The sequence below is a fragment of the Lactuca virosa genome, chromosome 4 (genome assembly GCF_052849685.1).
Source record: "Lactuca virosa cultivar CGN04683 chromosome 4, Lactuca_virosa_CGN04683_v6, whole genome shotgun sequence".
Lineage (NCBI taxonomy): Eukaryota > Viridiplantae > Streptophyta > Magnoliopsida > Asterales > Asteraceae > Lactuca > Lactuca virosa.
In genome coordinates, this window is record NC_136429.1 from 533,737,114 (window position 1) to 533,755,964 (window position 18,851).

The window sequence follows — 18,851 nt, forward strand, 5'->3', positions numbered from 1 at the left end:
TTAATTAAATTTGTTCCCTGTGTTCGATACCCGACTATTTGTGCTATATTATTTGCGAAAAGGTCAACTGCTTCAAGTCGTAATAGTTAAGTAGATAGTTGGTAAACTAATAGGTGTAGCAATATTTCGACATCACATGTATCTTATGTGTTTGTATGTATGCCCAGCAGGGACTAACGAGTGTGATGGGGTGGGGCCCATTTCATGTTACTGATATATCTGTTCTGAGCGGGGCCCGATGGTTGTCGGGCATGGTTCATTGTATGTTAATATGTATGGTATAAGGTGTTATGGGGAAGTCACTAAGCTTCATGCTTACGGTTTTCAGTTTATGTTTCAGGTGCTTTCGGATCGAATGGGAAGAGCTCGGGATGATCGCATCGCACACACCACGATTTCCACTTTATTTGACTTTGATGTATTGGGATGATTGATTGACATACACTGATTTTCTTTTATGGTTTTTATGAACACGTTTTGGTTGATGGTTTTACTATGATGAAAACGAATTTTTTGGTTTTAAATTTTGGGACATTACATGTCTTGGGGAGGAAGGAGTTAGATGGTTGACAAACTTATTTAACATAGTCCTTGAGACAGACAAGATGCCTAAGGAAGGGAGATTAAGTAATATGATCCCAATTTATAAGAATAAAGGTGATGCCCAGACTAGTAGGAACTATATATGTATTAAGCTACTTAGTCACACCATGAAATTGTAGGAGAGAGTACTTGAGGCTAGGTTACGCATCATCACCATTTTTTAAGAAAACTGATTTGGTTTCATGTCTGGGAGGTCGATGACTGAGGCCATGTACCTTCTTAGACGCCTTATAAGGAAATATATAGAGAGAAATAAATATTTGCATATGGTGTTCATACACCTTGAAAAGGCTTATGATAGCGTACCATGATAGGTAATTAGAGAACATTGTAAGCTAAAGAGGCACATATGATATATGCTAGGGTTATTCGAGATATGTATTGTCAGTCTATGACGTATGTTCGAACCCCTGTCATAGATAAAGAGTCGTTTCCGGTTGGAAATGGGCTTTACCGAGGTTCGACTCTCAGCCCATACATCTTTACCTTGATATTGGACGAGATGTCATCAGAGATCCAGGGGAAGTACCTTGGTATATGTTTTTTGTTGTTGATATCTTGTTGATTGTCAAGTCTAGGATTAACTTGAACTCTCGTTTAGACTCATGGAGGGTTAGGTCAATAGAGAAAGGTCTTAGGATTAGCACTGCTTAAATCAAGTATCTTTGGTATAATTTTAACGGGGAGACAATTACTGAAGGATTAGAGATTAATATAGGGTAGAAAGCTCTACCCCCGATGAAGAGCTTCAAGTATTTGGGGTCTATGATCCATAAGGTTTGAGGTATGGAGGTAAATGTCAACCTTTACAAAAGGACGAGTTGGTTAAAATAGAGGGCAACCTCAGGAGTCTTGTGTGATAGAAAGGTCTCGTTGAAACTAAAGAGGATATTTTACAGGGTTGCTATTAGGATTGCCTTATTGTATGGATCATATAATGTTAGCTGATAAAAAAAGAGAATGAGAGGAAAATAGAAATAGAGGAAATGAGGATCTTAAGATGGACATTTTGTTGAACCTTGTTGGACATAATAGTGAGTGGGTATGTTAGAAATTTGTTGGGAGTGGTGTGGATCATCGACAAACTGAAGAAGGGCGATGGATGTGATATGAACATGCCAAAAGGAGGCTACCATCAGTATTGGTAAGGAGGGTAGAATCAATGATGATTGATGAAAAAGGAAGGAAATGATGAACTAGAAGGAAGTGAGAGGATATTGTGTGGTTAGACATGGAGGAGCATCCTTTTTAAAAGACATGACATTAGATAGGAAAGTGTAGATGCTTAAATATTATGGTTGATGAGTAATCTAACTAACACACAGTTGTATGTATTGTTTCTTTCTGATGTTTAGTGTCGATGCATGCTCCTTGCTCGTATGGTTGTATTATGATTTTATTCATGTATTTGTTTTTAGTTACTGCTCACATTCACTTACTCTACCCATGTTTGCCTCATTATAGGTTCTCTTACCCATATGTTAGTAATATAATTTTCTCGTGTTTATGTTTTTGTGCACACTTGGACTTTTACAATCTTTGTTTTATGTATTTTAAGGATAATGTTTTCATACATTCCAAAGGTTATCTTTGTGTCACAGTCGTTCTATCCATAACGGAGGCACGACTGTTATCTTACCCATTCGTTTTATCACATGCCTATGTTATTTTTTACACAAAATTACAAAACATTGAACTGGTTTGAAGCTTTTTGAGTACCTTTTTTGGATGCTATTGAAAAATGATCAACACGATAAAGATAATCAAAATCAAATAACCAGTTGCTGTAAAACGTTCAACCATATGTTTGGTTTCTTTTTGAAAAAAAAAATCACGATGAGAAACCTTTTTGATGGTCGGATTTTGCGAAATGCAAAAGAAAAGCTAAGAGAAGGATGATAAAGCATAAGGAAAATATTTAAAGATAGATAGTTTAGGAAATTTGAATTTGAATAAGTGGTATAAATTAATTAATGTTATATATAGAAAGATAATAAAGTCGAAACCAAGAGTCTTGTAAGACAAAACAAAGGATTACATTACATGATGCTTTGTTGGAGCCATGCATATGCATGTGATGTGATGTGATGCCAACACTTGCTACTCCTGGCTGGCTCCTTGATTCATCAGCACTTGCCAACAATCATGTATCATGTATCATGTATCATGTCATGATGATGGCATAATTTATCAGCAAGCAGCAGCAACAGCAGTCAGTTGATTTCACCCTCTTCGACGTCATTATTTACTACCCCAACACCCACAAAAGCAAGTGGTTCTTCCTCTTCCTCTTCCTCTTCTTCATGTTCATCTTCATCCCTTTTCATATATAAGCCTAGTTGTTCCAAAGCATTGGTGCCTCCAAATTTAAAACTCCCTAATCCTGAACCCGAACCCGAACCCGAACCCGACCCTGACCCAGACCCATCCTGTGACTCAGGGCCAGGGCTTATCTCATCTAAGCAACTCGGTAACATCTGGTCTGGCTCTGCAGCCCTTAGCATTTCCAAGTCTTTCAGAAACCGAGAAGCCTCATCGATCTCAACCGTCTTTTCAATCTGCCAAAAGTATATATAATTATAAATAAACAAACAAGGTTACTACTTGCTACTTGTTTGGAAATAGAAAAACAAGGAATACCTTCAATAATGCTTGTCGGGCTGCTTCCCTCTCCAGGTCTCTTTTCCGTTTTGCTTCGGCAGCAGCTTCCGCCTCCACTCGCCTTCGAGCATCTTCTGCTGCCTTGGCTTCTGCTTGCAGTCGCGCTTTTTCTACACACCCATTCCCATATGTGATATGTGATATATCATGTGGTGGATTTATAAAGTTTTAAAAAATTAAAAATATATATATTATTTGGGCTAACCAACCTTTCCTTTTTTGGTTTTCAAGTTGCTGGGGGTCCGCTTTTTCGTCCTGGTGGAGTGTTTTCTCTCGAGCTTTTAGAATTGTGTCCGCAAAACGGTTTTTCAAAAGTGCAGCCCTGTACAGCTTATCAGGTGACACCTGTCTCTCGTTTTCATCCCCTTCCCCTAAATAAGTCAAGTCAACAGTCAACAGTCAACAGTTTTCATTTTTCATTTTTCTCCTCCAAATCCGGTGCTTCTTACCATCATCGTCCTTCTCCTTCTGGCTACTATCATTCATTTTGTTTGGCTTCTGGCTCTGCTGTGAATTTTCTTCACCATCTGAGACCCACTCTAAATAAATTATAAATCACCACCAAAACTCTTTTTTTATCGTCTATTTAAATACTACTACTATTATTCTTCATTTCATAAAAGGACTCACTATTTCCTGCTGAATGCTTCATGTCTGTCTTCTCATCCGAATCTGTTCCACCACCATTCCTATCCTCATCCTCCTGCTGCTGCATAAATATATATAAAATATAAAATATAAATAAAAAAACTAGGCCTTGTAATGTTGGTCTGCTATCTTGCAATTTAGAAACTTAAGATATACCTTTGCCCCAGTAAACGAAGTAGAAGCTTTAACATCTTTTACCTCCTTTTCAGAAGCACTGCTAGAATCAGAATCTGCAGTCAACAAACACTCAAGTCTCATCAAAGGTACAATTCACACCCAACCAACCACTCTTAAATTAAATGCTAATGAATTTTTTACACAACATAGTAAAAAGAAATAAATAACCTAATTACCACTAGAGACGCCTCCTGAAGTAGTCTGTTTGTTGTTGTTTCTGTTATCTAATTCAACAGGAGGATAGCTTGAAACAGGAGCCTCATTCCCACCAGCATCTACATCCTCATCCGCAACATCATTCCCTGTAACATGTTAAAACACAAGCATGAAAACCTGCTGTTAACTCACACTTTCTCAAATACAGTAAGGAGACAACTACTATACCTTTGTATAACTGCATAGTTGAGTTACTAAGCCCTGATTCATTTAAAAGCTGCACTTGTAACAAGATATATAATATCATCGTTTTGGGATATCTTGTCATGGGTTATTATATATTATATATATAAATGAAGGAGAGAAAAAAAAAACATAAATACCTCAATGACACAAGGTTCTGCTTTTGCATGGGTTTGTTTCTCTCGAGCATGGTCATCCAACATCTTGCGTAATTCAAACAGAGCCACATCATTAAGAACATCAATATCAATCTCAATCTCATCTTCTCCAGCTTCACTACCATTTGAACCATGTTTCTTCAAAAAGTCGATGATATTATCTGGTAGATCACTCATATGAGTTTCCAACTCCCTACTTAGATTATGTTTTTCTTCATTTGTCATCACCAACTTAACTGGCTCAGGCAACAGCTTTTCTTGTATTGAGGTAACTTTTCTCTTCTTTGAAGGAGGCATTGGCTTAACTAAATCAATCACTTCATGAACTGGTGGTTGTTGTTGTTGTTGTTGTTGTTGAGAACCATTTGCTGGTAGTTTCTTCTCAATAGGCTTCCATCTTAGTTCAAAAAACTTACTAAGAATATCTGCCATGATATGCACATCATTGCCTGGAGGGTTATATGTCATCGCGTTTGAGAAGGTGAGCCTGACATCAGCAGCAAACTGAAGCGGATTTGAATAGTTACCTGAGCTGAGTTTAACTTTTATGGTCCCTAAATCCATGGGTTTCTTGATAACGTTGAAGTAATCTGGAATTTTCAGGGCAACAACATCAACAGGTTTATTGAACACCCAACCATGCTGATGCGTCATTAACTTCTTTAACAAGTTCTCACACTGTTTCCTCAAAAGTAGACTGAAAGTCTCTGGTAAAGCTGGTTCATTTACAGATTGTAACCTTTTAACACCTGGATTTGTGCCTCGTGCCTTCTGAGCTTGTGGATCAATTGATTTCCTCAAGTTTGTTAGGTTTCCTTGAACTTTGTTGGAGCTAATGATATTGCTGGAAGATGACATTGTTACATGAGCCCTGTCCACATCCACTCTCTTCTGAAATGTCCTCACTTGATCAAGTTCAGATCGCAACCGAAGTAACCACTTCTGTTTGTCAGAAGATGGCAGTGTTGACAAGGGGACGCTTTGTATAGGCACACCAAAACCATCATGCAATGCAGAGCTCAACTTAATCCATTTCTTTCTATGGCCACTTGAGTTCTCATAGCCAGATGTCTCCATATGATCACGTCCAGAACAACCAGACCCTTCAGATTCTTCATTGTGAGGAAATCCACCGGAATAAGCATCAGGAAACCTATCCTTCTTTGCCATGACTCTCCTAACAGTTTACACCCGATCCACAATGCTGTATATGACAACCTACTGCTTAGCACATATTTTTCTTAGGAAGTTCCCCGGAATTTCACGACAAACCATCAAATTAGTCCTAAAGATCCATGACTATACCCTGCGGCTCGCTTCCCGCAGAAGGAAGACAGTATCTATTTAGATAATCATTTCCGGTTAGATTAGGGTATTACACATGCATACGTCGGTTCGTGAAATATAAAGTCTCGCGCAAGCTCAAATTATGCAATTAATCGACTCTCTTGTAGAATTACAACTACTCTGAATTAAAATATCGAATTCACCTATTTTGCCATCTCGAGTTTAAATAACAGCGTGCGACGATCGAAAGAGGGGCAGAGAAAGAGGAAACCCTGATCTTAACGCAAAAATCTTCTATCGTTCGCAAAGTGAAAACAATGATATTTTACGCAGGAAGCATGCTTCAATACGCACGATAGATTATACCGGGTGATTCGAACTCATAGCCCTTTAATCAACACCAATGATACCAGAAACGATAACATAACCCTAGGTCGGAAATATCCTGTGAATTGAAGCTTGTGAAGTGGAAAGAATGCAGTGGCTGAAGCCCTAGGAAATCAGTAACCGGAGAACGACAGTGCCGCAGAAACTTCCTGATTGATTCGAGCGACGACTATATGATCGTACGGCATAAATGCAAGCGAAGTTGAACTGGAACTCTTTAGAGAGAGAGAGAGAGAGAGACTGACCGTCTCTTTTATTTTTTTCCTTTGTGGGTTTATAGAGTGAGAGTGCAGGATAGATCTAGGCCGTTGAATTACGCCGTCATAAGAATCAACGGTGTTCATAACTTTTCAGATCCAGCATCTGATGTAGATTCACGTGATGGAAGCGTAACACGGTTATGAAACTTTAGTTTTGTTGCAGTTTTAGTTCGTTTAAATTTAAGAATTCACAATTTTAACCCTGGTAATAAAAAACCGTCAAAATAATTTGTATAATCGTGAAAATGTTCATGTCATTATAAAACACGTAAATTTTTTGTCCAAAATCCTTTTTTAATAACTAATAATATTTTATAATAATTTTTTACATTTTAAAATCATTATCATTATTAAAATAAAATAAAATTAACTATATTGTCTTAGGTTGAATCCTTTTGAAACATGCATCATCTTTAAGGTTGTGTTTGATACCCGTCTGACTGGTCTAAGTCAGCGATTTGGGTTGACTCGGTCAGACACTAGTTGTTTGATGGTGTGCTTTCTCGGTCAGATGTCTGACTCAATTTTCTTACCCAGTCAGCTTTGTAACATTTGCTGACTGGGAATAAAGATGCGCCTACCATTTGTATTCTTTCTTCCCTAGTTACCCATTCTTCTATCGTGACCTTAAAAAAAAGCGCAGACCCAAAAAACGTCGCCTCCTCCATCGACTGCTCCCCGTCATCTTGTCGGTCGTCGCCATCTCGCCACCATCTATGTCACACCCCCGAACCAGACGGCGGAAACGTTCGAGGGCTCGCGTGACTTAAATTGAAATATCATCACAATGTATATACATGAAAACATTACATAAACATCACCATGCATCAATATATTACAACTGACATTGTTCATATCAAGTACATTGTCTAAATATTACATTTCCACAGCAAATTGTTTGAGAGTTTTTCAAAAACATAACATCCTAATACACTTGGTATTGTTCTTCAGTTTATCTGTTACTTGAGAATACAGGTTATTTTGAAAACGTCAACATATGGAATGTTGGTGAGTTCATAAGCAGGTTTGATATAAAAATGTTTTGTGTAGTTTATAAAAAAAAACTCAGAAAATCCGATATTTTCTGAAACGGCAATTGTTTATACAAAAAGTGTGAAGATCCATAGGTTTATGCATGAATGATTTCAAAACGTGTATAAATGAGAGGTTTTGCATTATAGTTATTGAAAGTACAAGTGACTAATGTTGATTTCCCCCGAAAAACCCGATGTTTTCCGATAAGTAGTATGATCGTTTTGAATTATTATATCATCATAACGACTAAATATGATTTCCCTTGATTACTTAGATGATATTGGATTTTTATGTGAGTCGTTATAACCATGCATGATAATGACTAGTTCGTCTGTCTTAGCATTCTAGTGAACGCCGGAATTGATCTTAAGATTTTGTCACCCTAGACTGACCGAGTCTAACTATAGCGAACAACTGAGGTGTGGGGGAGTCACCCCCGTATAGATCTATACACAAACTCTCGCTCTCCCTCCAGGAGACTTTGATTATAACTACAGACTACGAGCGACACTTAAACGTGTCGCCCGTTATTACTCACTTAATCCAAACGAATTTGATTACCCTTGATTAACGACCTGATTTTTGTTTACTTAAATAGAAGGTAAGCCTAACAGACGAGGAGAAGAGAATTGCGAGGTTCCACTAATCGCGTGTGTTATCCAAGGCTGTCGAGTATACGAAGGGCGCGTTGGGCTAATTCGCAATATGATTTATTTGGACCTTACTAGCAATGCTAGTGGGCCACTAAGGCCTAACAGCATGTAGTTGCCATTGAGGGTCTCTTAAGCATGAAATTGGGTCACAGGAGGCCCAAATAACATATATTATTATTGTTAGGCCCAAAAGTCATGTTAATGGGTCACGAAGGCCCAATAAGCATGATTAGAATCTTTCAAGCCCAACAGTTTGAATATTTACTTGTTTTAAGTATGGTATAATTATCGGAAGGTCTGATTGATCAATTATTAAATCGCAAATGCACGAAGTTTGTCGATTGTTTTATAACGATATTTGAATTAATGAAAATATATGCACATTTTTCCATTCTAAATTCCTAGTTAGGATTTTTGGTATTTTTGACCCAATATCTTAATAATAAAGTAATTGACTCAAAAATATTGGTTTGACCTTTTCAGCCATTCTTTAATAAAAATGACAATTTTAGTCCCTTTTTATAAAAAAAAATGACATTTTAGGTCCTTAAACTATCTTTCTTGACACTTTGGCCCAAAAACTTATTTAAATAATGTTTTCAGCCCAAAGTTTACATTTTGGCAGTTTCAGCCCCTTTAGTAAAAAGATTTTCATTTATAGTCCAAACTTTTCGCAACTTTTACAAATTTGACCCAAAATCCAAAAACTTTGTATTTTTAATCATTTTTGGCAAAAAGGGTCATTTTAACCCCTGAAATAGATTTATTTACCTTTTTACCCACTGTTTTGAGAAATTTACCATTTCAACCCCTTAAAACCCATATTTTTTGCAAATTTTGGGCCTATGGGCCGAAAAGCCCAAAGTTTGGCCCAATAGGCTAAAATTTACATTTTTAGTCCTTTGAAGAGCATAATATTCATAAAAACTTCCATTTGAACTGTTTTGACCCTTTTGATCCTTATAAAAACCGTGAATGACAACCTTTATCCCAACTTTTGTTTATTTGACAAAAATAGCCCAAAAATGAGTTTTATGTTGTAACATGCTTATTATAACCTTAGATGATAATTTTTCTTGACTTGTTAAGTGTAATGCATCCTAGATCACGTATCTTTCCTCCTTGAGCTATAGATCTCGAGATTTCTTTCATTTTTGGCACATATTTACCACATAAACACTTGAAATCACACATAACATACACATACACATAGATCTACACATTTTACTTGTATTCTCCCCCATAAAACTTGTGAAAACTGAAAATAGAGGGGTATGAACTCACCTTTGCTTGTCGTTTCGGTTTGAAGAAATAAATGGAAGAGTTTGATACTAATTTCGGCGCTAGCAAGCTTTCTTGGGTTGATTTCGAACTTATGAAGCTTCTAAGGTGTTTATGGAATAAAACTTTGTAAGAAAGAGTTATAGATGTTGTAATGGAAGAAGATGTTTGTGGTTGATAGCACTTACCAAAGATTGACAACACTTGAAGAAGATCCTTGAATCCAAGCTAAATTTTTGAGATTTTATTTGAAGGAAGAAGGGAGATGATTCTTTGAGAGAAAATGAGAGAATTTGTGCAATGTGTGTGTGTGTCTCCTCTCGGCCGAAAGTAATAAGAGATGGGAGAGAGAGGAGTGAAATGATGGTGCATGGATGTATGTTGGTCCATACATGGGAATATGAAAGGTAATATGGAGGTGGCACTTCCTAATTAATTCTCCCCTTAATGCTTCTTTTCTTTTTTCTTTTTTTTATTTCATTTGGGCCGAGAGGGAGAGAGAGGAGAAATGACTTGGGCCTTTAGTGCTTGAGTCCCATAATGTGAAGCCCAATTTGATGGTTTTCGGCCCATTGGGCCTTTAGAGTAGTTCACAGCCCAATATACATCAAATAATGAGTTTTATGGCCCATTAGGGCTAATTAGATTTATTATGGCCCAATAAGGCCCATTAAAGATAAACTAGTCCATTTTAGGCTTATAAGGCCCAAAATGTTAGGTTTCATGCAAATGGGTCCAATTAGGGCCCATTTAAGAGTTCTAAGTCCAAAATAGTCAAATTGGAAGCTTATTGGTCCATTAGGCCCAATAAGGAAATCCTAGTCCAAAATGGACTTAAACCGGGATTTTCAGGGTTTCCAACCTTTTGTTGACTATTTGAATGTTTGTATAGAGTGTTTGATGGAATTTTGTTGTCATTGAGTAAGCACCATACATGCTTTCAAGTTTTAGTTACAATGTTGTCCTTGTTAAGTGTTTACAAAGCATCAGAATTCCTAGTTGTGACAATCTAGCCGTCATCTCGCCGGCCAAAAAGAGCTCGCCATCTCCGATCAGTTTCTCAATCTCGCTTTCCCCGTCATTCAACCACTACAATCACTTTAATTCATCAAAAACATGTAAAGCTAATCTTCTCCTTTTATGTTAATAATTTTTGAAATCAGAAAATGTGTATGTATAATCTATAAAATCATAATCGGATATGCTTTGATGTTATGAAATTTGAGGTTCTTTGATGTTATGAAATCTGAGGTTCTTTGTGTTATGAAATCAAAATGTGTATGTATAATCTATAAAATCGGAATTCGATATTCTCTAATAAATCCGAAATCGTATGTGTATACGTTATAGAATCATAATTCTTTTTGTTATGAAATCTAAATTGGCAATTAGAAATCAGAATTTTTTTGTATATAAGCTATGAAATTAGAATTCATATTTTTTTTGTGTTTTTGTTTATAAGCTATACAATCAGAAATCTTGTTTGTGTATAAGCTATCTGTAACATCCCGAAATTCAGAGCATTATCCTTTCAAAACCCTAAATCTCGTTCATATAGCAAGGGAGTGTCTAGGAGAGCCTTGTAGTGTGTTCTTGGCCATTTGGAGCAAAGTGAAAGCCTTGGAAGAGGAAGAGTTGGAGAGCAAGCTTGTAGATCCGAGATTAACAGAGAAAGAAGCTTCATTTTGAGGTAAAAAGCTTCAAGCTTTACATCTTTTATATTCATACTTTGTAAGAGAGAAGTTTTAGGGTTTTGTCCCCAAGTTCATGACTTTATGAGTGTAAGGTGCTCCATGGTCCGAGATCTGTCCCCTTTCAGTGGTATTTGTGTTTTAGATCCATAAAGTTTCCATCTTGGTCGTTGATATGAGGACATGCTAGAGTTTTGAGCTTTCTAGGGCTATAAGTGGTATATTTTGGGTGTTAGTGACTTGTTCAACCATGCAAAGGCTTAAAGTCATCGACTTTATGGATTAAGAGGTTTAGAAACGGTCAGATCTAAAAGTTGGATGTGAGTCTTAACTGTTTAAGACCTCAAGAGCTAAAGGACTGAAGCTGGGAGTTACGCGGGGCGTAATCCCAATACGCGCAGCGTAAGGGGTCGCGCACCCCGTTTCTGTGAGGACGCCGGGTACGCCCAGCGTACATGTTTGGTACGCGCAGCGTAACCCGGAGGGTTGATTTTTGTTGACTTTTAGGGTTTGGTCAACTTTAGGGTCTTGGAGCCATGGGAGGGGTAAACTGGTCTTTTACCCTTCTGAGAGTACTAAGAGGAGGAATAGTCTAGCCTTGAGAGATGTATTGATTTAGAGTGTTTATTTCATATGATTAGGCGGAGGCTAGACCTGATTTTACAGAGTTCGAGCTTTACCGAGTTACCCGAGGTGAGTCTCCTCACTATACTTTACGTAGAGTGGTAACAGAGTTATGTGACAGAGTTATTGTATGCTATCTATGTGATTTGTGGCACGACATTATTTCTATGTGATTTATGTTGTGTGTATACCAGAGTTAGGACCGGAAGGTCCAAAGAGCTAGGACCAGAGGGTCCACAGAGTTAGGGCCCAAGGGCCCACAGAGTTATAGCCTCGAGTGGCTAATGTGTGTTATGTTCTATAGTTATGTGCCAGTGTATTTGTAGGCTATTTATGTGTTGAGATTTATTGTGATATGTGATATGCATGATCCAGAGTTATCAGAGTTATGACCTTTGGGTCCATAGAGTTAGGGCTAGAGAGCCCACAGAGAGTTGGGACTGGAGGGTCCCACTGAGACACACTGACCAGAGGGTCAGCAGAGTCATAGCCTCGAGTGGCTAATATATGTTAGAGTGGTATTTTGGGGAACTCACTAAGCTTTATGCTTACGGTGTTATGTGTTATGTGTTTCAGGTACCAGTGGTGATCGCGGGAAGGCGCCGGCATGATCTGTACACACACCCGCAGAGTTTATTATGATTTGATCTTGGGATTTGTAGTGAGATAAAATTGATACATTGTTTTTGAAAGCAATTGTGGATGAATTTATATGGTTTTAAAAAGTGAAAAATTGTTTTGAAAATTTGGGTGTTACAAGTTGGTATCAGAGCCTTGGTTTGAGGGATTCGGATACATCTTCGAGCGTATCTGAACTCAAACTGAGGAATTGAGAGATTTTCAAAATAAAATTTGCAAAATTTTTCACAAGAGTAAAGAGTTTTGAGACAAACAGAGCAGAGCCGTGTGTACGATCAGCCAGCGCCCGAACGGTGAATTCCCAAAATACCCTTACAATTAGTGTTATGAGATATATTATGTTATGATATGCGATGAGTTATGCTATGCATGCTAGAGTAGACTAGGTATTCTTATTAGGACTAGAGTGGCCTGATATGTGATGCCTTAGTCTAGGAGTTTTGCTGCTAGGGATACTTGAGAGTGTTTAGATAGCAGCGAGGAGTTATGAGAGAGCTGCTAGTGAGTAGCATATGGTTAAAGAGAGTAGAGTACTTGGGACTTGGGATCCAAGGAGGAGGACTTAGAGTGAATACTGATGCGGTGTGGACGGTAGTATAGGGCCCGTACTACTAAAGACACCGGAGCAATGCGCACCCTAAGTAAGAATCCATTGGGTACTCAGGAACAAGTAGGGTTGAGTTATCGAGTGCGAGTATACTCGATCGAGTCTCTGGTATCTTCATATTGTGTTTCAGAGACATCATGGTTGGAACACCGCACACGCCGGAGGGCAGCGGTATTAGCGATGAAGAGATTCGCAGTATGATTTTGAAGAAATGACCGTGGTGATCCGGAGGATTGTGAGTAGCGGATCGAAGGGTGATGTCATGGTTCGAGTACCATGATTAGTAGCAGATCGAGAGGTGATGTCATGGTTCGAGTACCATGATTGGTGGCAAAATGAGAGGTGATGTCATGGTTCGAGTACCATGATTAGTAGCAGATCGAGAGGTGATGTCATGGTTCGAGTACCATGATTGGTGACAGATCGAGAGGTGATGTCATGGTTGGAGTACCATGATTAGTAGCAGATCGAGAGGTGATGTCATGGTTCGAGTACCATGATTGGTGACAGGTCGAGAAGTGATGTCATGGTTCGGGTACCATGATTGGTAGCAGATCAAGAGGTGATGTCATGGTTCGAGTACCATGATTGGTGGCAGATCGAGGGGTGATTTTGTGGTTCGAGTACCATGAAATGTGGCGGTGAGTGCTTCTGGTTTTGCCGGTTATTCCGCAGCGATTATCTAGACCAAGGTCGGATGTGAAGGAGTATGGGCCCAGAAGGCCAGGGAGAACGAGTTTTAGTGGAGCATCCCTTGATAGGGAAAACGAGTTAGCTCTAAGGGATTTGTTGGTGATATGCCAGTGGAGTCACGAGACTAAGAGATGAGTAGGGACGGTGCATTATGGAAGGGTACGGTCTGAGCTGGAGAGCCGACCGATAGTAGATATGTCACTTTCCGTGACCCGAGTGGTGCTATTTCCGTTTCTTACGGGAGACGTAAGGGGTGTTGAGATTTCGGTTTCTGAGTTGGGGTGAGCCCTGTGGAATCGCACTGATGGTGACTTTTCAATCAGAGTATCCGGCAGTAGGTCTGTCGCGAGGGAATGGTATAGCTTGAGCAGGTTGACAGTGAAGACTGAAATGGTCAAGGATCAGGATACACCCTATTTGAGTATAATAGGGCATGTGTTAGCCGCAGTGTTGGACGATCAAGAGGGGTATATCAGGGCAGTGACTCCTATGGTTCTTGAGAGGTATAAGGAGTGGAAATATGGTTTCTGCTCTTATGATAAGGGGCATGTTGGAACGTTGGGCAAGGAGTCAAGGATGAGGAGTATGATGGTTCATTATTTCCAGATCCAGGGTTAATGTTAACACTGGACAGTTGGGAGGTCCGGTGAGGGTATAGTGTGAGATCCTAAATGACTAGAGGCAGTCACGATGGTAAGTACTGAAGGTTGCATACGAGATCCTGGTATTTGGAGTTGTTTGATCTCTGTCAGTAGATCATCGAGAGTTGCGTATCACCTTCCAAGAGTAGGTGCGATGATTACTGGTGGGGACAGTCGGGGTGATAGATTGTTGGTACGCCAATTGGGGATGGTTCGAACCCTAAGCGGGGAAGAACCGAGTATTCTATCTGAGGAAAGCCGCACCTGCTGCTAGAGTTACCGAGGCCAGGCCAACGAGGGCCGAGGCAACCGAGGCTCGCGGGAGAGCCTTCCAGTTGATGGCGGGGGAGGTCCGTGCAACGCCCGATGTCGTGGCTGGTACTTTTCTTATGAGTTATGTACCTGCTTTAGTGATATTTGACTCGGGAGCGAGTCGATCATTTGTGTCAATAACGTTTGGTCGGCACATCAGTAGCCGACGAGAGGCGTTGAGTCGACCTCTACGAGTTTCCATAGCGGACGAGCGAGCGGAGTATGTTATGAATGTGAGTCGAGGATGTGTACTCGAGATCTTCGTGATGGGTTTTGTACAAACAATCCTATGTGTGCATGCAACCCTAGAATTGGATCTATGTTATTACTATTAGTTATACAACATTATGAACACTTGAAGAACCCTAAAAGGCTTCTAGGAATTTCGAAATCCACAAGGAAAGATGAAATACATACCTCTTGTTGTTATATTGTAATAACAACTTAAATCTTGAATCTTCTTGTCTTTGAAAGCAAGTACCACAAGTGTAGTACCTCTAATGGCTCACAAACACCAAGAGCAAATGGAGAGGTAATAGAGAGAGGGAAGAGGTATAGAATTTCGTCCCTAGGACCCCTTGGGAAGGCATGGACGAATTCATGAGCCTTAGGGGTCTTTATATAGGTGTAGAGATTAAGGTTTCAGTCCTTATCCTTATCTAGTTGCTTGCCCACCAAGTAACAATAAGATAAGCCTTGAAATCCCTTATCCTTTATCCTTTGGACGATTTCAAGGATCCTTATCTCCTTGAATTCGTTCAACCCATATTTAGGATAACCATTACCATATTTTGTAACTATCACATAATTACAATTCAGCCCCTCTAGTTTAATTAATTTCATTTGATCACAAAATTAATTCTTAATTAATTATTGACCAATATTAATTAAACAAATATGATTTCTCCTTTAATATATTATTCCTATAACATATTAATAAATCATAATAACCTCTTTCTCTATTATTTCTCCAGTCAAGTTGCTTTGGTGAAGGCAACCCAAAAGGACCATGCACAATCGGGTCAAATACTTGACAAATATGGTTACGGGCTTAGACACTAATCCAACAGTCTCCCACTTTGATAAGTCTAGTAACCACAAATGTAAGTACAACTCGATTAGCAATCGTAGCTCTCAAAGACGCTGTCAAACTCTGATCTTATCAGTAACCTGTCCTTTAGATAAGGGATCATATATTCCTCCATTCTAGATATCGTATAGACGTGAGACATGGATTGAAATCATTCTCTCAGTCTATGTGTTGTTTCCCGATTTCCGATTTACGACGACTGACTAATTGAACAAATCAAATTAGCCCTAGCCCGACCGAGCATTTACGTTTGTCATCACTAAATCATCGAGGGGCCCACAAATATCGCTTTTATCTCACTTTGGATAAAAGGAACGGATAAACTTCGACTCAATGTTTGCTTGCACTCACTCACCAAATCACACACAACAATAAGTTTTATAACACCAAGTTACTGGTGCGTTTACATATTATCAATGTGTAACCGATTTGCAAGATACAACTCACACATCTCAGTTTCAAGAATACAAGATATTATCGTCTCACCAATCGCTCGTGATAAAATCCATGAAGCGATCCAAGTGAGCGTGGGTTTAATCCAATGCTCAAAATCATATTCATAAGCACTCATGAACGTTGCAGCAAACCTTTGCTATGTCTAATACACTTTAGACAATCTACAAACCAATTCATGACAGTCTTCATTCATACCTACTTCCAACATATGAACGACTGCGGACCGTTTGAATAATTCGATTATTCTTAATAAACTCAATTATTCTGGAAGTCAAAACATGCAAAGAGAAACACAAGAATAATACTAATCCTATATGGTCTCAAACCTTTGAGTATAAATAAAACACCTTTTATTTATCACCATGTCGATTACTCATTATCCATTGTTTAATGTTTCAGATAATCAACTTTATAACTCGAATCATAACCACAATTGTCCCATGCTCAAAGCATGCACACTTTGGTTTCCTATGGTCCATACTTTGTGAAATAGATTAATTGAAACTTTTCAAATGCAACTCATTTCACAATCCCCAATCCTTATAATTAGTGTAAGAATACCAAATTCTTGCCACCTTTTAGAATATGTCAAATTCTAATATTTTATGCAATGATCCTCTTGTGAAGTCACGGCACAAAAATCACAAAGACTCGGCCAACGAAATCACAAGGTACTCTATCAAAATTGTTACAGAACAATTCTATAGATGTGATGTCTCTCACTCAAAGTACATTCCTTTGAACATCCTTTTGCATAAAATTTTCTAATCATGTAAATTCTTAATTTCCAACTCCCAATTATGGAAACATTTCCATATTTACCATATGATAACTCATTCTTAATAGAATCTTATCTATTCATAATAATGTCGATATGATCCATTCAATACCATACTTCCAACTACTCACAAGCGACTAATCCTCATGGAACTTTTGGGTCGTCCTTTGATAGTTGTTTAATTATCTTAGTCAATACCAATTCTTGTCCTTTTCCCTTCTTAATGCGCTAGACATTTGGAAAATTTTAGAATGGTCAAATATTATAGCAATTGCAATCGATCCTTTACCCGAAGCGTATGGGACACGATGTATAATGTCTTACAAAAAGATACGATACTCTATCAATCTTCTGCCATAATATTTTATGTGTCACGTTCTTACAATTCGAACTATGAAGAGGGATACCGTAATCATAATCGAAGTTTAAGAAGACACTATGTATCCTTTGACTAAATTTATTAAAATTTCTCAATCTAAGCTTTAGATTTGAAATGAAGCACAATATTCTCTCCCTTAATTATAGCAAAACAACTTTTCAACCCTTACAACTTTGCAAAGTATAACTCTTGTTTTCTATAATTAATATTGCTAACTGGCAATACTTACCATAATAATCATGCTCCCACTTACATGATGATTATTTCTTTACCAGCATAACACTTATGCTCCCACTAGCTTCGACATGTATTCAGAAATTAGCTGAACTTCTAGAAAACAATTTCTTAAGTTCATATTTCTAATACTAGATGCTTTGATAAGACTTTATCTAAGCTTCTCAAACTCATACACTTTTCCTTGGACAACTCATATGTATATGTCTAAACGATTCTAGGACTCATATCAACAAGTCCAAAATGTTCAGACCCATTTGCCATTTCCCACAATTGGAACTATGAAGAGGAATGCCGTAATCATAGTTGAATTTGAGAAACCCAAATTACATAATGCTATCTTCAAAATCTCTCTTAGTGAAAGCGTTTCCTTACAATCATTCTTATGAATGAAAGAAACTTTATGACACTTAGATTTTGTGGTGTATTCGTTCTTATCCATGTGAATTTGTCATAACCATAATCATAAGATAATGGTAGTGACAAATCCAAACTCTTATGGATAGAACTTGTTCTTCTTAATTTCTTGCCATCAAGGGTCCACCATTACTTCCGAGTTATTGAGCAGCTCACCCCTTCGTTTCAATGTACTTTCCATTGAACAAGGTGTCTTGCCCCTATACAATCCATTGAGAACTCGTAGAACTCACATGCATAATTAACTCGATTGGAATGGCACAGAAATAAAATTAGTGTCAACACGATAGGTTGTAAACCTCAAGTCGTGTGCTAGTGATGAATGATAAGGTTTATTCTTGATTTGTTCTTGAAACCTTTCAAGACCATTAAGACTCCCACTGACTCCTTGACATATAAGATTCTCTTGTCAATAAACATTTCTCGACAAACAAATATTCAAGAGTTAGTGTAGCTTTTATCAAGACAAAACACTTCACAAAATTGGTCCTAGTTGGTCTTTGTCTTATCCAAGACATCACAACTTTCCACATTTGATGAATGTTATAAACCTTCTTAAGACTTGTCACTCAATGTCACAATCTTAACTCTAAGACTTGTTTTTGGAACGAAGTATGATTGACTTCTTGATTTAACCATTTCTTCAATTCTTGATTCCTCTTCTCAGACATACAATTGCACTAAGACTCACTTAGAGGATTAATTGAGATATGGTTCTTCATCATTAAGACCTATCATAAA

The 18,851-nt window shown here is 38.2% G+C and overlaps 1 protein-coding gene across 4 annotated transcripts; it reads right to left on the bottom strand.

The window, feature by feature from the left end:
• Positions 1–2,535: 2,535 nt before the first annotated feature.
• On the bottom strand, positions 2,536–6,577 carry LOC145109567 (transcription factor GTE9-like). Of its 4 annotated transcripts, none has more exons than XM_079046753.1 (9): positions 4,629–6,577; positions 4,474–4,522; positions 4,266–4,391; positions 4,069–4,142; positions 3,895–3,970; positions 3,714–3,791; positions 3,474–3,635; positions 3,244–3,374; positions 2,536–3,161 (listed from the first exon to the last, which is right to left on the bottom strand). In XM_079046753.1, the coding sequence occupies exons 1-9, from the start codon at positions 5,814–5,816 to the stop codon at positions 2,817–2,819; spliced, it is 2,229 nt and encodes a 742-aa protein (XP_078902879.1). In that variant the 5' UTR covers positions 5,817–6,577; the 3' UTR covers positions 2,536–2,816. The 4 variants fall into 4 exon arrangements, with proteins under 4 accessions (XP_078902879.1, XP_078902877.1, XP_078902878.1 ...); XM_079046751.1 differs by having other exon boundaries at positions 3,714–3,803; XM_079046752.1 differs by having other exon boundaries at positions 3,895–3,973.
• Positions 6,578–18,851: the final 12,274 nt, after the last annotated feature.

Coding starts and splice junctions, on each gene's coding strand:
- LOC145109567 (XM_079046750.1), bottom strand. CDS start 5,816: ATGGCAAAGAAGGATAGGTTTCCTGATGCTTATTCCGGTGGATTTCCT. Junction 4,523..4,628: donor CAGAACCTTGTGTCATTGAG/GTATTTATGTTT, acceptor TTACAAGTGCAG/CTTTTAAATGAATCAGGGCT. Junction 4,143..4,265: donor TTCAGGAGGCGTCTCTAGTG/GTAATTAGGTTA, acceptor TGTTGACTGCAG/ATTCTGATTCTAGCAGTGCT.